The sequence below is a fragment of the Epinephelus moara genome, chromosome 16, assembly GCF_006386435.1.
Source record: "Epinephelus moara isolate mb chromosome 16, YSFRI_EMoa_1.0, whole genome shotgun sequence".
In the NCBI taxonomy this organism is placed as follows: Eukaryota; Metazoa; Chordata; class Actinopteri; order Perciformes; family Serranidae; genus Epinephelus; species Epinephelus moara.
The window spans coordinates 41216049-41233686 of record NC_065521.1 but is presented as its reverse complement, the minus strand read 5'-3'; the positions used below and the strand labels follow the sequence as shown (position 1 = coordinate 41233686).

The 17638-nt window shown below is 39.7% G+C and overlaps 1 protein-coding gene across 1 annotated transcript in view; it reads left to right on the top strand.

Annotated features, from left to right (window-relative positions):
• Window positions 1-15095: 15095 nt before the first annotated feature.
• LOC126403483 (teashirt homolog 2) overlaps window positions 15096-17638 on the top strand; it is a 51592-nt gene continuing 49049 nt past the window's right edge. The window contains exon 1 of the mRNA XM_050066175.1: window positions 15096-15706. Within this exon, the coding sequence (XP_049922132.1) occupies window positions 15667-15706 (40 nt within the window). The 5' untranslated portion in view covers window positions 15096-15666. The remainder of the gene's footprint in view (window positions 15707-17638) is intronic.

The window sequence follows — 17638 nt, the reverse complement described above, 5'->3', positions numbered from 1 at the left end:
TCATCACATTAAAGAGGAAGTCCGCGCTAAGTTCATCATATAATGGAGACGCAGTGAGTGAGATGTAGGTTTTTCCTGCTAGTGGTCATCAAAGTGCTGCAGAAAGGTAGGACGCAAGTTGGAGTTCAGGGTTTATTATTGCGGCTGTTTTTACAGTTAATGAGTAAATTCACAGTCTCGACTGCTCTGCTGCAGAAACAAATATATATTTACATGTTCATTTGAGGCATAATAGTCTTTTGACTAAGAATACCCTGCCTGGAACGGCAGTAAGCGCAAGAGCAGACTTTTGCTCTGAGATACAAAGGGAAGCGACTTGAAAGGAAATAAGCAAATGAATGCAATGCCTCATTAGGCGGGCTTTATTTGACCGTAGCCAATTAGAGAGCATCTGTAATTTAAAACAGTCAACCTAAAAAAAGACTCAACGAAGAACATATTTCTCTCATGGGACCGAATCCTTTGCCTTGTTTTCATTCAAATTATTTCATTTTTTTTTTTAACCAGTGACATTTTCTATTTGAGCGAATATGAATAATCCACAGAGGACACTCAAGTTAGAAATATGCAGATAGGCAGCCTACAGTAGGAGCTTGTAAGTTGAGATGAAAGAGGGATTTCATGGAGGTCAAGGTTGCGGCTGCTGGCCTTGCTCTCCCTCGCTGGCTGTGCTGACTTGTTTCGCAGTTGCTTTGTGATCAATACCTCTCCCTCTGTCTTAATCAACGACCCGCTGAGGTATTTGCGGGCCGTTACCTTAATGACACAAAGGTGCACTTTGAAAAACAGAGCTTGCAGCCGGGGCCCAGACTGACAGCTGTTTAGCCATGAATCACACCTGGGTGCAGATTAACGTGGCACTCCTCACAAACAGACACAGCACTGAAATATTGATAAGGAGAAGTAGATTCTGAGGCTTGTGTGAGTGATCCGCATCAAAAGATATGACCGAAAACGAGATCCCGGCTGCTTACTTTGCAGGGGGAGCCTCGTGAAAAATAGTAACACCTGTATTGCTTATACTGGTTGTTAAGCATTGGAATAAAATTTTGTGCAATATGCATAACCAAATGCTGGAATAATGAGCCATCTGTATGTGTGGTCCCTTCCTTGGAGATGCCAAGAACGGCACCATCTGTGATGCAGCTACCAGCTGTTTTCCTTCTTATTACATGTTTATTAAAAGCTGAAGTTGTCCTCTTCAAGAAGAGTAAAAGAGAGCATGGGTGGCAATGTTGGTTATCTGATTGCCTCCGTCTCCATTAGAAACAGACTTGAGCTCCGTTCCTGGTCCTGTAAAAATACACTAACTGTTTCAACAGAACAGAGGGAGTGCTAATTAAATACTCCTTCTTTTTCATCAGCGACTCGCAGGAAATTAAGAGAACAAACACAAGATTGACTGGCAGCAAAGCAACAAACATGAAAGAGGATGAATGAATCTAATCCACCAGGACTGGAAATAAATAAAAAAATGATGCCACTTACCCCACCTTCACTTAGCCCTTTGGGTTTGTATTTCAAAATCCCTCAGCAGGGTTTACGCATCTTTTCTATTTGCATTGTTTTCAATTTTCAAAACCTATTAGCAAGATATCGATCGACCACAATTGAGCATTTATGCACAGCAGGCAACCTACATCCCTCAAGTCAGAATCAGATCACATCTCCCATAATTGAGGGTGGCAGAACTGCAGACCACCCTCTGCAACTGTCAACAAATTTCAGGAGCTCAAACTAAGATGCGTCAGGGATGCATCCTGCGCCGAGTGATGGACACTGAGAAGGAGAACTGGAAATGTCCATCAGCATCCTCTGCCATGTGCTGAACAAGACAGGTCAGGTCTGAATAGACACTGACAAACCCAGGGTGGACACACTGTCGACGCAGACTAAAGCAATACCAAGGGACAAGTGACAGGCTGCTCTGATGCCTTACTTAACTGCAGCACACGCATGCGGGGAAGGCAAAAATAGTGCGTGGCGGATCGGACACCCACGTGCACGCTCGTCCATATGGACTGACAGGCCTCACACTGTTAAAAAGGAGACAAGGAAAACTTCACAGGCGAATACGAAAAAGTCAAAATGCTGAAGACGGCAGCGTGCGTTAATATCTGTGATGAGAATCCGAGTGCAGAATGTAGTCTAAAACAGCAAATTGATATTTCTGACAGTGCATCCATTTCTGAGGTTAGTGTGTTCACTCTGCTCAATGCTCAATAAAACAAACAAAATGCCATCTATTTCTGTATAAACAATTACCTGCCATAGATTGTAACCTTATTGGATCGAGTGAAATGTTTGAAATAAATCATTAAAGGCGCTGACAGGGCATTTATCTTCACTCTTGCTTTAATGCTCTGTGCACAACACAGTGGATGAAGTCAGTCAAGGGTGTGTGTGTGTGTGTGTGTGTGTGTGTGTGTGTGTGTGTGTGTGTGTGTGTGTTCTTTTTTTTTTACTAAGCCGGGCCCCAGTGTGCCTCAGTATGTGTGCTTGTAAGAGCACCGTTGCGTGTGTCAATCCTCCTGTGGAGCCATGTTCTCAAAGCTCTTCATTTTGAAATCAAGCATGAATAATTAAACCATTTCACAAGGCTGCTTTAACAATATATTACATGAGAGGAAATAGGTCAAGCAGCAGTGTTAGAAAGATTGTTTGCATGGGTGGTATTGGGTTAAAAAAGACAGTGAACAATTCTCCCCTCCCTTCGTGCCCCATATACTGTACTTACTCTGCAGGATGACTGACAGCTCCGGCCTCAGACTCATTTTCCTACAGATATGAGGTAGGGTTACATCTGGGTCATGGTGTCCTTCCACCAGAGATAATACGTCAAACGTTAACCCCGCCACTGCAGGTGACGTTCACCAGCACACAAAGGGCTTCGACAGCCAAATCAGACAGTTAAAGTATTGCGATGTGTATTTAGTTTGTCTACTTTTTCAAAATGTTATGCCATATTTTTGACAGAGAATAAGTAAATATATTACGAAATAAATGCACATAAAAAAGCAGCAAATAATGCAGCATTATAATTATCTGAAAGAAACGTACTGGATATACTAAAAAGGGAATTGATAATGACATCAAACCCTCAGAAACACCAACATTATACAAATATGAAGTTGATTTTTTCTTTTCTTTTATTGATCAGTTTAAGCTCCTGTAAATATATAGTTTATATAAAGAATATGAAAGGTATTTAAACATCACTTTCAGAGTTACCTGCAGCATATTAAAGTAAAGGCATCCCACCTCACCTGAAATAAAGAGCGCCTCTGCTAACATCAGAAGAAATTATTACGCTTACGAACTCCACTTATCATATTCCACAGAGAAACTTCTAACTTTTTGGACTCCTTTCTTTATTGTCATTTTTATAGCATCTATAATTTATTGCGCCGACACAGCTACATCTCATTGATTTCTGTACATGAGAAAATATGAGTGTATTCTAGTAAAGTTGTGGCCTGAGACACATGTAAAGCTTATGTTACTCTGTAGGTCCATCACCTCTCTTATAATATCCACTGCTTTGATATTCATAAATCTATAATAAAAATCTTTTCTTACTTTGATGAACAAAACAACGTTTTACCCCCAGGACTCACAACAAATGTGTTTTCAAAGTGGTCTCCACAGAGGCAGAACAGATAAATACTTAAAGCTGGTTAAATGGATTTCTTGGCCACTTGGGGGCAACACAACAAGCTGTGAGCACAACACTGACATATTATCACCTTCTAATGTTGTTATGGTAAACTGGTTAGCAAAGAGAAGCTTAAACAACCAGGAGATGTGGAGCATCAACATTTGGAGGAGTGTTTTTTGTCCACCTGATAAATGCAAGTCCAATTTTCAGTCTCCTTTTAGGTCTTTTTACTCTCAACCTTCTCCTGCAGGAAGTATCTAGCTCCTCAACTGCTAAGTGCTCCGCTATATACACCAGCTAGTTGCTAACTGTATCATTTGATGCTGAGCAGGTGGTGTGCTGCTAGTTTTTCCATATTTTTTCTTTGAAACAAGTTGCCTGTTGCGTCGGGAAATGGCGCAGAGTGAACTAAAACAGTAAAGCTGCGTGTCATAAAACCAAAACAAGCTAAAAAAAAAAAAAAAACTGTGTTAAACAATCTTTTCTTGTTTTGGGCTGTCTCAGATGAAAGTTGAAAATCATGAGAGAAATATGTTGAAACGTAGCCACTGGCAGCCGATTTAAGGCCTTGGTGGCCATAGAAAGAGGACCAAAATTCTTACAGTGTGACTGCTGCTATGACCTTTGACCTGCAACCTTCTTCTTACGTTATAGGACTACAATTCACCAGACATTCATGGTGATATTCTGACACAGATTGCGACTGGCATTTTATAAGAACTGACACATTATTTCGACGCGCAGTTAGGCTGCAATATCACTGTTATTGCATGGTGTCAGTGTTGACTTTTGATTTTACGTCACACAAACTAACCCAATCGCCAATTTGTTTATTTCTACAAACCATGCACATGTTACATTTGTACATTATTATGAAGCAGATCTGTTTCATTATGTTCAACATGCTGTGACTGTTGGTCTTCAGCTGTGGTCTGCTGCTTGGCAGGCATCTAGCCTCGGTGACATGCCATCCAACATTCTCAAGTCAACTCATATGCTCCGTCACTTCAGAGATGATGATAGGATTCGTATGAAACCTACAAATTAAACGTATCCGTGGTTTACAGGAACTTACAATGTCAACATCTTTGACTGGGCTGCACACACAGCGGTCTCCTGAGTGAAAGTCCTGTGTATGTTTGACTTGACCTGCTCTGTAAGCAGACACACCCCTAATATTAGCTATGGGGTCGTAACATTACATAACATGCTGAACCAGGTGATTTGTGTGTCCACCATAAGAAAGGATCCTTTTAACGCATTACATGCCACCACCTTGTAACGTGGTGTTAAGAGGTCGTGGTCATTTCAGGTGTATCTGTGAGACCAGGCTGCGTAGTGTACCCATACTGTACATACCAACCATCGATTGTATTTGTCAGCATGCACAACAACAACAACAGAAAATCCACTATCGAATCAAAAGTAGTCACCAGAACAATAGAACATTAGAAGAAGTTTGAGGTATTAACACCTGTCACAAAGAGAACGACAAGTACCCACTTGTCAACCACCAGCATTAGGTACAAACAGTGCAACAATATCACAATGGTGTCTGTGTCTCCATGGTACACTATAAAATTGAGAAAAGGAGTAAGTTCTGACTGATGTGGAAAAAAAGCTCCGATGATCTCTGTCATCTGTTACATTCAGCCCTGAGGACAAACACGCTGAGTCCCACAAAGCTCCTTTAACTGTGCTTTCAACAACAACAACAACAACAACACTCACATCAGCTTGTTCAACCTCACCTACTTTCAACTAAACGGTGTTCTTCTTACGCAGGATAGGACCACATGCTTTTGTGTGTATAACCATGAACACCCTTTAACTGCTTTGAGTTGTTGAACAAATTGTTACATCGCAAATGTTTCTGTTATCACGTGAATTTAATGTAATTTACTCTGTTTCTGGAAACATCCTAAAGCTGTCATCAGAACTCTACAACCAAGGCATCATTTCAAGAAGTGTTAAATGATGTCTACATCTGTTTATATGATCACAGATTACTACCATCCTGTATCGTGTGATTTGTTGTTCTCCATCCTTGAAACAAGTTCATATTAGGCTTGCATCATTATTTCGCTGCACTATAGTCCTGCTCTGGGAAATTTGATTTTTAACCGCTTGTCAATCACGCAACTGGAAACTTCATTTCTGTTTTGTTTTTTTTAGACAGCCTCTGAATAAGTAATATCTCTTTGTTTTTAGCTTTGGTAAGTTTTCAAAAGCATTACATGAATTACATCTTAAAATCAAGCAGCTGCTTTTGACTGTATGCATATGTTGTTGTTCCGCTTTGAAAATTACGAAACCAGACTTCAATCACAGGCTGCCCATTGTACATGAAATTTCATCTTTGGATTAAAGACAGGTTTGGATTTCCTAGACCGTTCTCCTTTTATCATGAGCATTATAATTAGGCTCCCTATTGTTGGAAGACTGTGTAACTAAATAGTTCGACCACATAATATGAATGAGACCAGTGTGATGATATTGGAAACAGTCTCAGGTTGAGTCCAGTTGTGGTTAAAATGGATAATTGTGTGGATCAAAAAAGCTTTTGTGTTTTTAAATGTTGTAGATTCACATAGAAAATCACATAATGTGAGGAGGTCTGTGAAGTAAGTGAGACTGTTCCTGTTTGTGTTCAGCTTGAACTCACTCTGTTCCTGCCAACCTAATTGCCAGAAAAAAAATGTGGGTATTGAATGAACGTTTCTGCAAACCCCGAGTACGTTACATTTGTTATTATGTAGTGTATATATTGAGACTTTACGTTTATACAACACAGCTGCTTTTGTGGCACTATCTCCGATGGAAAAACAGAAAGGGGTATCTAAATACACCCATGTTTGGAGGTGAAAAAGCCACTGGAAAAGCTGTCAGGAGTCGCTATAAAAACACCCACATCTGGAGGATAAAAATTCACTGGAAAAACAGTCACAGGTCCCTGAAAAACACCCGCATTTGGGGGTGAAAACACCTCTGGAAAAACAGCCATGGCTCACTAACAAACATTTACATTTAGGGGCTAAAACACTGCTGGAAAAACAGTTAAGGGTCCCTGAAAAACACAGACATTTGAGGGCTAAAAATTTGCCAGTAAAAAAGTCCCTAAAAAAAACACCCACATTTGGGGGGCCAAAACACAGCTGGACAAAGAGCCACAGGTCCCTAAAAATCACCCACATATGGGGGCGTAAATGCTAAAGGAAAAACAGCCATTGGTCTGTGAAAAAAACACCCACATTTGGGGGCTAAAACGCTGCTGGAAAAACAGCCATGGGTCGCTAAAAAACAACCACTTCTGGGGCTAAAACAGTTGGTTTTGTTGTTTGTTGGTCTTGAAAAGTGGTCCGCAGCTTGGCAGGTGTCTCATCTAGGTAACACGCCATCCACCTTCCCCTCCACCTCCCAATGACAAGGTCAGGTCATATACTACGTCACTGTAGAAACGTTGATATGATACGTATGAAACCTAAAAATGTAACATTCGTGGTTTGCAGATATGGACAATGCCAACTTCTTGACTGGGCCGCTCCTGCACATCACTGTTTTTCAGATATTTGCTGGAGTTTGTTGCCTTGTCAGAAGACTTTTAATGCATTTGATAGATTTATCATTTTCCCCTGGCTAATGTTTCTGTGGCAAAGCTACATGTATGAAGTCATTGTTTGGACATTGTTTCCAGCTTTACAATTCTGACCTGGAGAAACTGCCTTTAAATCTAGTTTGAGAGTTAATGTTTACCACATTAGGGGGCCATAATGTACAGCCGTTGTAGAATTCCTGCAAAGATAGATTAAGAAAAGGACATTTCACTTGGATTTCCTTGAATCCAGTTTTAAATACTTGAACTGTGTGAGCTCAGATCCAACCAATTAGATGCGTTTGAAATGTTAGAGAAGGAGAAGACAGACAGAAATGTCAGAGATGGGGAAAAAGGAAATAAAACCACTTAATTGCAGTATTGTCCTCCCTCTCATTGCACTGACTGAAACCAAAGTCCAAGTTAATTTTGTCTGAAGGCCATTAGTTTCATAAGGAAATAAATCTGTAATGCAGAAATCTCGAGGAACTCCATCTGTTTTCTTCTGTTTCTGAGTACACATTTTGTCATAGAGAACACAGCCAAATAAAGAGGATAAACTGATTTTTTTGTTTTTTTGTTTTACAAATGTAAGTCCAAAATTCACTATCATTTTAGCTCTGTATGTCCTTCACCATCTACTGAGGGATGGATGTGGCTGTTTAGCCACTGAATGTTCCACAACGTCCACCAGCTTGTCACAATTTGGTGTTGGGCAGGTAGAAGAAAGTTGGTTTTTAGAGCTTTTTTGGCTTGAGCTAAAACAGCAAAGCCATAAAAAGGGCCATAAAACCAAAACAATGAGCTGAAAGAAGCTGAAACACTTTATTGGGCTGAAGGGAACTGCAGAGTTGGGTGATAATCTTCTGGTTTCGTCATTTTGAGTGACTCGTTTCATGTTATACATTATCAGGTGTGGATTTAAGTCAGACTGGAGTCACAAATTTGATTACTTTAGACTCCATATGACAAAATCAAACAAGACTTGCAATTCAACTTGGACTTAAACATCAGTGACTCATGACTTAACTTAGACCTGAGCCTTTTGACTTGAAAATAAGTGATGCCTTCCCCAAAGTTTAAAAAGTCTGTTATTTAAAAAGTGTGCCACAAATCGTGTTGTGAAGATTCCCAGTCATCCAGGTCATGGTAATCTTAAGTGCTTTATCACAGGCAACTGAACTTGCTTTAGTTTCTTGAAGATGTTTCACCTCTCATCCAAGAGTCTTCTTCAGTTCTGTGCCACTCATCAGTTTGTTCCCCCTTCATTTCCTGAATCAAATAATATAAATGCTATCCATTCCCAGCAAGTCGACACTTTATTACCTAGATCCACTTAGTTTGAACCAAGAACTAACGTTATGTTACTGAGCGTCAGTTGGAAAACATGACACTAAAGATAATTTCATTCACATACAAAAACTATGCAGTCGTCAACAAATAATGAATAGCAGTATGCAAGACGTAGGGGTTGAAAATTACAGACGTAGACGCAACAACATACATCTTCGTTTGACATTTGAAGTTGCACAAAGAACTGTAAGTTAAGGCAGATATTAATATCGTTAGCGAGCTAATGCTTAGCTAATATTAGCTGAACAGCTAAGCTAACATTTTAAGAAACTTGTTTTAACAATTTTTTAAGAAAGGATGGCAGAGGACTTGACTATCATCAGTGCTCAAGGACTGAAACGTTCACTTATTTTTTTTTTACACTTTGAGCACCTTTCTTTTGGTGCATGGATGTCCTAAATAAATTGATTTGCATCACTTTGCATTGATCTCAGCCTGTGAACCTTTGTTGTGGCTGTCCAGCACAGTTGCATTGATGTGCTGGCGTCTCCTCTGCCATCCTTTCTTGATTGCCCATTGTACTGACGCCCCCAAGGTTAAGTTTTTTTGTTGCCCTGAGTAGGCGCAGCTTCACAGCAGCTTCTAAGCCTTAACAAAAATTTGCAAAGTTGAAAAGCAGTCATGATTGTTATAAATTCAATATGTTATTACTCTGTTGTGGAATTATATTTGGTGAAGAGTGTGTTATGACTTGTTCAGGACTCAAAACTCAAAGTTTTGGACTTTAGTGCAAAGATGTACTGACTTCCAAAACAATGAACTGGTCCTCCCCCTGTTATATTGCAGGGAAGAGAGAAATACACATTTGTGATAAAAGAGTGATCTGTTTAATATCGCTGGTCAGTTATGCTGGACATGGAATTCAGATACACAGGTTTGTGGACTTTGGACAAAATATTATCATTCTAAATAGTGTGCTGTCTGACCTGTAAACTTACTTTCAGCTATCAAAATGACATTTGTTGGATCAGAAGTTCGGTCAGTCAATATGAGACTCTAAAAATACTTAAAGTTAGCATCAACAGAGGGTGTTTCTGCAATATAAATGAATAACAAGTCAGGATGCACGTTTTTAAGTTTTGTTTATATATAGCTGGTAATTTGCCTTAAACCTATGAAATATTACTTGAGCTTACAAGACAAAAATGCATAAAATCATTTTAAACATTTGAGTTCCAGATACAGACATTACACAATCTGAAACTCCTGACAACTGCCTGTTGTGTCTGTCTTGTACTTTTATATCCCAGGTTACTACCTTGACTGTATGTGCGAGGTAACATTCAAGGTTAACCTGAGTCTCCACTCACCTCCCGTTAACAGTCCAGAATAGACTGTGAAGATGAATCGAACTCTCAAAGCTAAAATGATGAGAGGTTAAAACCCTGGCTGCCATCAAAAGACACTTTCTGAAGCTGCTTCATTGACAATAAATTGAAGGCTGATTATGTCGACACTCCAGAAGTGCCATGGGTGACTTCCAAAGAATGTGGGCACATTTTCTGTTTCAGAGTTGCCTGGGAATCAAGCGTACATAGGTGTTAAAGCTCAAACAAACACTCCAAGAATGTACAAACTCCTCCTTCCTGTTATTTGTTGGAGACGCGGCTCCAGTTCTCGATGAGGTCTGAGATAAAAGAGTTGCTTATCTGATTTCAGGTTTCGGCAAACATCTACTCGTGTAACTGCGAAGAATCAAAATAATTTCATTTTTTAAAATATACTATTTCAGCCCCACTTTTGTTTTTTATGCCTGTAATTAAACAGAGGTCAGAGTTCACAGACTTTAAGTTTCTGTCGACTTTCTCTGCATGTGAGCTGCATGTTTTCAATGCAAAGAGAGCCACAGGTGGCTCAGAAAAAAAAAAGCACTAACAAGGCATATGTTTGTCACATTTTGTTACAGCGGAGGATCACACTTAAGTGAAATCTGTTGAAGTTGTATCCCGGAAAATCCTCAAGCAGCCAGGTATGAGAATTGCAGCCATGTGAGGGAGGAAAAGCTCATCAAGACTTAAGGGATGAAAAATTCCACCATCTGCACGTGGATCTGCCGCTGACACTGACGCATGAGTGGTGAGTACAAAAGTTTGAAATACAAGTGCTGATCACAAAGTTTTACAAAATAAAGGTGTGGGCGAGTCAGTGTGGAGATGCAGACGGCGTTGGGATGCAGCGAGCGGCAGCAGAGCGAGGCCATTCTGGGAGAGATAAGGCGAGGTTGTGGTGGGCGCTGCCGGTCTAGCGCCTGTCACCGCACACGCATGCTTTGTGTACACACGGGGTGTTAAGAGCTGTCAGACAGGTATGGCTCAAGCTTGATCTGAGCTGTGATTGATCGCCCAGGTTCAGGTGGAGTTCACGGGAGGTCTCTGGTATCATTGGCAAAATGAGTGACAGACACAAAATAGGGTGATGGAATATTATCAGGAAGCCATTTGTAATGCGGGGCGAGCCTGGATCTCTAAGGGGTGTTGTCTCTCTGAAATGAAGTCATCCATCAACTCAACTTCATGTTTGATTAGGTCATGAGTAGCTTTTAAAGAGAAAGAGAGGCTTTAGTGTTGAGCCTGCACAGTGTAATAACTTAAGTTAGAGAGCATTATGTTTAAAGTGCTCTGAATATTATAAAAATATTTATTAAAAAGTAAAATCGTGAAGTGCCAAAATATACTTCAGGACCAAAAACAAAATATTATTTAAGTATAAACCTTATAGAAGCATTTTAATGCACTAATTTTAGCTCTAACAATTTGTCAGGTCTGTAATTCTGTAAACTTCAGTGCAGTAAAAACAAATGTATTTCTCTCTGAAAAATAAAAATACCCCAGTATCTGCTAATATAGAAGGAAAATACTTGATTTTTGTTAATTTTAGGAATAAAATCAAATTATACCTAAAATGATTCGTCGATTTTGATAATCGATTGATTGTAAATTCTTTTTTTAGCAGAAGAGCCAAATATTTCCTAGTTTCAGCTTTGTTATTTTAAGGATTTGCTGCCATTGTTTTGTTCGGTAGGTGGTTTTTTATTAAATGTATTTAGATGTTTCTGTTCAAAGGAAAAGGTGCAGAGTTACAGCTGATATCTCGCTCTGAACCCCCTCCCAGTTCCTTCTTACCATCTGTTCCAAGGTCAACATACATACATATAATTACATATAATTAGCAAATAGTAGACAAATACAATGATATTTAAATAGACTGTAAACAAACCAACCAACAAAATGAGTTTATAAAAGTTCTCTTCTTTAGGGCTTTAATTCTGATCGCTAAAGGCTGGCCGTAGGGGTGGGGCAAAACATCGATACAGCATAGTATCATTATATTTTGGTGGCAATATTGTATTAATACACAGGTGTCAAGTCTTGGTTTATTAATGAAAAGATTAATATTGCAAATGCAAATTCAACTTTTGGTAACCTACTACCCATATTCATCTACTTATTGGCGGCCGGGTCGCTGGGGCAGCAGGCCAAGCAAAGCATACAAGACGTCCCCCTCCCCACCAAGGCGTTCCCAGGCCAGATGAGATTTGTAATAACCTTCTAGAATAAATCAATTGCTTTTACAGTTCACTAGAAACATTTTGCTGCCATAAAAATAAGTGAAGGGGGATGAGGAGTCTGAAAACTCTCCTGTCTTAGTAGTTAAAACAGATGACGAATGTTATTTTGGGGACATAATTTGCACTTGAAAAAGGTAATTAATTGCAATACATCACACTATATATGTTATCACAATACTTAACATACTGCAAAACATTTAAAATCACAATAATATTGTATCGTGACTTAAGTATTGTGATATATCGTATCATGGGGCCTCTGGTGATTCTCACACATATGAGGCAGCAAATATAATACATTCATAAGAATACATTAAAAAATATAAAGAAACAAGATTTGTTACGCTATGAAAGACAAATACACACTACCATCTGATGTAATCATTAGCAAATGTAATCATAATCATAAATATGTACTAATTGTAATTGTGAAATTGCCATTATTATTATTATTGGCTCTGAAATTACGGTATACTGCAGTTCTCTGTGTGTGGTTTGTACAAGTAGTGTTGCTAATCAAGGCGCCTTTGAATTTTAAAAATGACCAATGAAACAATATTAAAAAGAAAGATTACGATGACTGCTTCACCTTTTCTCAGCTTTTGAAATGTACAGTTGTGGATGAGTGGAGAACAAAATCTCACATGAAAACAATGACGCAAAGCTCCGTCTTGGCCTTGGAAATGGTGATTGTACGTATATGAATAGTTTAATTTTGTTACCTGGATTGTGATATTGTAGAAACACTGGCTTTTGTGAAGCTCTTCTTCATGTACTTTTCAAGGCTGCAATGAGAGTGTGTGCGTTTTCTACAAATCAGAATCCATACAATGAGATGTGAAAAGCCCTGTTAAGCGTTTTAAAGAAAGTTTTTCTGGTGGTATGTATCCCCCCAGTTTTGAAATGTAACCTACACCATTGCCAAAACATGTGGCCCAAAGTATCAGCGCTTTGGTGGCATCACAGGACATTTGGGATTCACTGTAGGGAATATTTTGTTTAGTAGTGGAGTCAATATTTTTAAGTTTTTGGATCGTTCACCTGGAAAAATGAATAATTCAATGATTCAAATCTGTGGTGGGCATTTTTCACTATTTTCTAGTATCTTATAGATTTAATTAATCAGTGATTAAAAAACTAAATGTTAGTTGCAGCCTCACATCAGAGAAAACAAAGCATTTTAAGCATTTTGAAGTAAAAAATCTGGTGGAGAATCCCCAAATCCTCTGTTTCATGTGTGTGTCCCCAGTTTTGAAACGTAACCTACGCCTTCGCCAAAACATGTGGCCCAAAGTGTCAGCGCTTTGGTGGCATCTGGGACATTGCAGGCAATATTTTGTTCAGTAGTAGAGTTAATATGTTAAAGTTTTTGGAACGTTTATCAGGAAAAATAAGTAATTCAATGATGTCATATTAGCTCAAGGAAAAGTGTAGTGGGCATTTTCTCACTATTTTCTAATATGAGATTTATCATATCATAGATAATCGTAGATTTAATTAATCAATGATGATGAAACTAAATGTTAGTTGCAGCCCCAGATTAAAGAAAACAGTGTTGTAAGCGTTTAAAAGAAGGTTTTTTCCCAAATCCTCTGTTTCATATGTGTCCCCACCAGTTTTGAAACGTAACCAACACCCTCGCCAAAACATGTGGCCCAAAGTGTCAGAGCTTTGGTGGCATCTGGGACATTTGGGATTCACAGTAGGGAGTATTTTGTTCAGTAGTAGGGTGGATATCTTTAAGTTTTTGGAGCGTTAATCAGGAAAATTAAGCAATTTGATGAAGTCATGTTAGGCTTAAGAAAATTGTGGATCAGTGTTAATCAGTGATGATGAAACCAAATGTTAGCTGCAGCCCCAGATTAAAGAAAACAGAGTGTTTTAAGCGTCTTTAAAAAAATAAAATTCTCCACTAGAAAAATTACCGGGTGGAGAATCCCCCAATCCTCTGTTTCATATGTGCACCCCTACTTTTGAAACGTAACATACGCCCGCGCCAAAACATGTGGCCCAAAATGTCAGCGCTTTGATGGCATCTGGGACATTTGGGATTCACAGTAGGGAGTATTTTGTTCAGCAGTAGAGTGAATATTTTTCAATTTTCGGAGTGTTAATCAGGAAAAATAAGTAATTCAATGATATCATGTTCGCATTTTTCACTATTTTCGAATATTTTATACATTTAATTAATCAATAATGCAACTAACCTTTAGTTGGAGCCCCAGATTAAATAGTTAATGATGCTTTGAGTTGGATTGATGCCTTTAATCTGTAATCAGTTTGGAGATTTATGTGAAACCAAGAAAGGGAAAATGAAGGAAATATAAACTGAATGTGATATGATGAACAAAAGTTTATGTATGCAGAATAATCTGAATTATCAGGTGACCTAATTGTTTGTATTATAATTATATATTCAAATCTCACTGTTTAAATTGCAGCAGCCTATTTTGAATGGAAGATAATTGAAACTGTAATCAGATTACACCACTGAAATCATGTTTCCGGTCAGTTTGAAATGGACTAATTACATTTTTAAAGTAACTTTATCACACATAATGGTTTTTATCAGAGCTCCCAGGTCTCATTCAGTGTGCTGTGTGTATCCCGTGAGGAGACTCTGCTGCAAACAGCTGAGCAGCAGCCCGATGAACACATGTAATCTGTTTTTAACAGCAACATGTTCAGATAAGCAGGTTTATTCCTCCATAAAGCATGTTTAGTCTGTCACAGCGAGCCTGTAACTGATGTTCGTGACTGCAGCGGCTCTTTGTGCTGGAAATCTTACAAACTTTATGCCTTTCATTTAGCGAGCAAAGCGGAAGCTGTAGCAAAAGGGGATCTAAAAACACACACACATTAAAACGAGCTGCATGAAAAGGCAGCAGCGAGCAGAGTGTGATAGAAAGCAGCAGCCCAGCAGCAACACAGCCTGTGCTCCTGCCTCTTTTCCCTGGCCTCTGTTCCTTTAATAAACTCATGGTTATCTAGTGTAACAAATGTCTCGCTGCCATCATCAAGTCCAGGCGAGGAGGGAGGAGTTTTTAATGTTCAGTTTGTTCTATGGATCGATGTCTGCTGGCATCGCCTCTCCCCTCGCCTGCACCGTGCGTAATATACTGTACCATTACCAAACGCTTTTTACGCGCATTCCCTGCCACATATTATCCGCCGAAAAGCTGCCCGCGGGACTGACTGACACACGTCGATCAACATATGTGGCACTGATGGACAAAAACGGATGGTGAAAGGAGACGATTCGCCCCCCGTAGGAGGAGGAAGAAGAAGAAGGTGAAAGAAGAAGCCCGATTGAACATCTGTTTCCCTCCTGAAAACGATCCCGAACTGGATTTTTGTTCATAGTGAGAGAGACTGAACTACTCCGAGAGCCAAAATAAAGACTCGCACACACACACTCTGTCTCTCTATGCATGGACTATCGTAGACCGCATTCAGATTTCACCTGGGCACAGTAGTGAACTGCGACTCCAAAAAATGCCACGGAGGAAACAGCAGGCGCCCAAACGGGCTGCGGGTAAGCGATTTCTTTTATTATTACCCAAAGAACCTCTTTCTTAGGAGTGTGATATTTGAGTATTATCTTTGTTATGGTTGTGTGTACAGCTCGCCTATAGCACAGGGTTCCCCCCTCAAACTTTTATCATGTGGGACCCCCGAATAGATACGCATCAGACCCCTGTATTTAGAGATATCGTCCCGAGGAGCCCCATCACAGCAGGTTTTTCTACTTGCTTAGGAATTAGTAGGCTACAGTTATATAACTGTATGTGTATTGTGTTAGGGAACATAGACACAGCTATCTTTTGTGCTTATTGTGAATTTTATAACACTAAAAAATCAGCTTATTCTAAAATCATCCCCTCAAGTGCTCCAACAGGGGCCCCGGCCCCCAGTTTGGGCACCATGCTGCTGTAAGAAAGTCAAATGTTGAAACAATAGGGGGGGAAGTTGCAGCATCACAAGCTGCTCCTGCAGTTGGGGGGTAAATTAATACGACTAATAATAACTCTACAGAAAACAGTTTATTAGGGTTTAAAAAGACTAAAAAGAAAACCTGTGTTTTTTCCTCAGTAATCCCGTCACCAAGCGTTTATTCATTCATTGATCAGAAACTTTAGCTTTTCACTTAGAGTTTAAAAAGAAGAAAGAAAAAGAAACACCCTCAGTGTGTTTTATTTGACCCTCTTGAAGTGTAGAGAGGGGCTGAGAGATGTGGAGCCGCTGTATCCGTAGCAGATGAACTCTGTATGAACTCTTCATAATCTTATGGACAAATGGAGAATGGGTTACACTCACTCACACACACACACACATAGACACACAAATGTACTCCATCCATGCTGCTGGCAGGGAGAGGAGGACGCTCACACGCACATACACCTCCACAACACACAGATTTCACTTTCCAGTCAGTGGGGTGATGTAGAGAAATCCACCATATGTGCAGTTTGTTTGTTGAATTAATAATCTCGTCTTCAAGGAGGCCCTCGTACAGTTTAGGCCAGTGTGTCAACAGTAAACTGGTTTTGTATGTGCGTGTGAACGTTTGTGTAATCCTGTAAGATTTTGCTCTTTTGGGGACGCTGAATCTCAGCGTTTCCTCTCACCGAAACATCTCACAAACCACGTCTTTTTTTTAATATTCTGCCCCCCCCCAAATACACAACTTCTCCGTAATTCTCACATCCACAAGGTCACAAAAATCAGCGTTAAACTTGGCCTTATTTCCTGCAGCGTTTGCGTCTTACTTCATGCGAATTGTGTTCCCAAAAAACTGCCTCATTATGATGGAGCTGGTGGATTAAAACTAGATTGATCAATGGTATTTCAGCGTTGTGAGGATGCAATTACTTGGTTGTGGTGTGTTGAGAAGTTATCAGTCTTTATTATGGTTGCGGATGTAGCAACCAGATGGCGATTGTTCTCTGCCAATAATAGCGTCTCTTTATACCCGCTTAAGATACTGAGACCCTTATCTGCCCGGCACACTCTCAGTTTACACATACACATGTACGCACACACACACACACACACAAAGACACTCGCTGCCATACAGTCACACACTAAATATTTTTCCCACATTTCAGCCTTCCAAAAGCCCCCTTTTCTTAAAAACAATGCCCCCAGTTTTTATTCAGAGAACTTTTGAGAAGATGCCTAAGTGATCCCTTTACACGCTCTCAGCTGCCTCGCCTGTACTCTGGTAAATGTGTCAGCCCTATAGAGAAATAAGCCTTCCAGAAGAGTTTCTTCATTGTTGAGGTAATTGTCTCCTCTTTGACAGGCACATTCATCAGTGGCTTAATGGTCAATCAAAAGTTGGCAGGCAGAGTGTTTTCATTCTTTCCTATCCACTACATTAGGAATACTTAATCAAAATGTCTCCCGGTAATGGCTGTGAAGAGTTCATGACTGACTGATCCGTTGTCTGTGCCGATAGAAAATT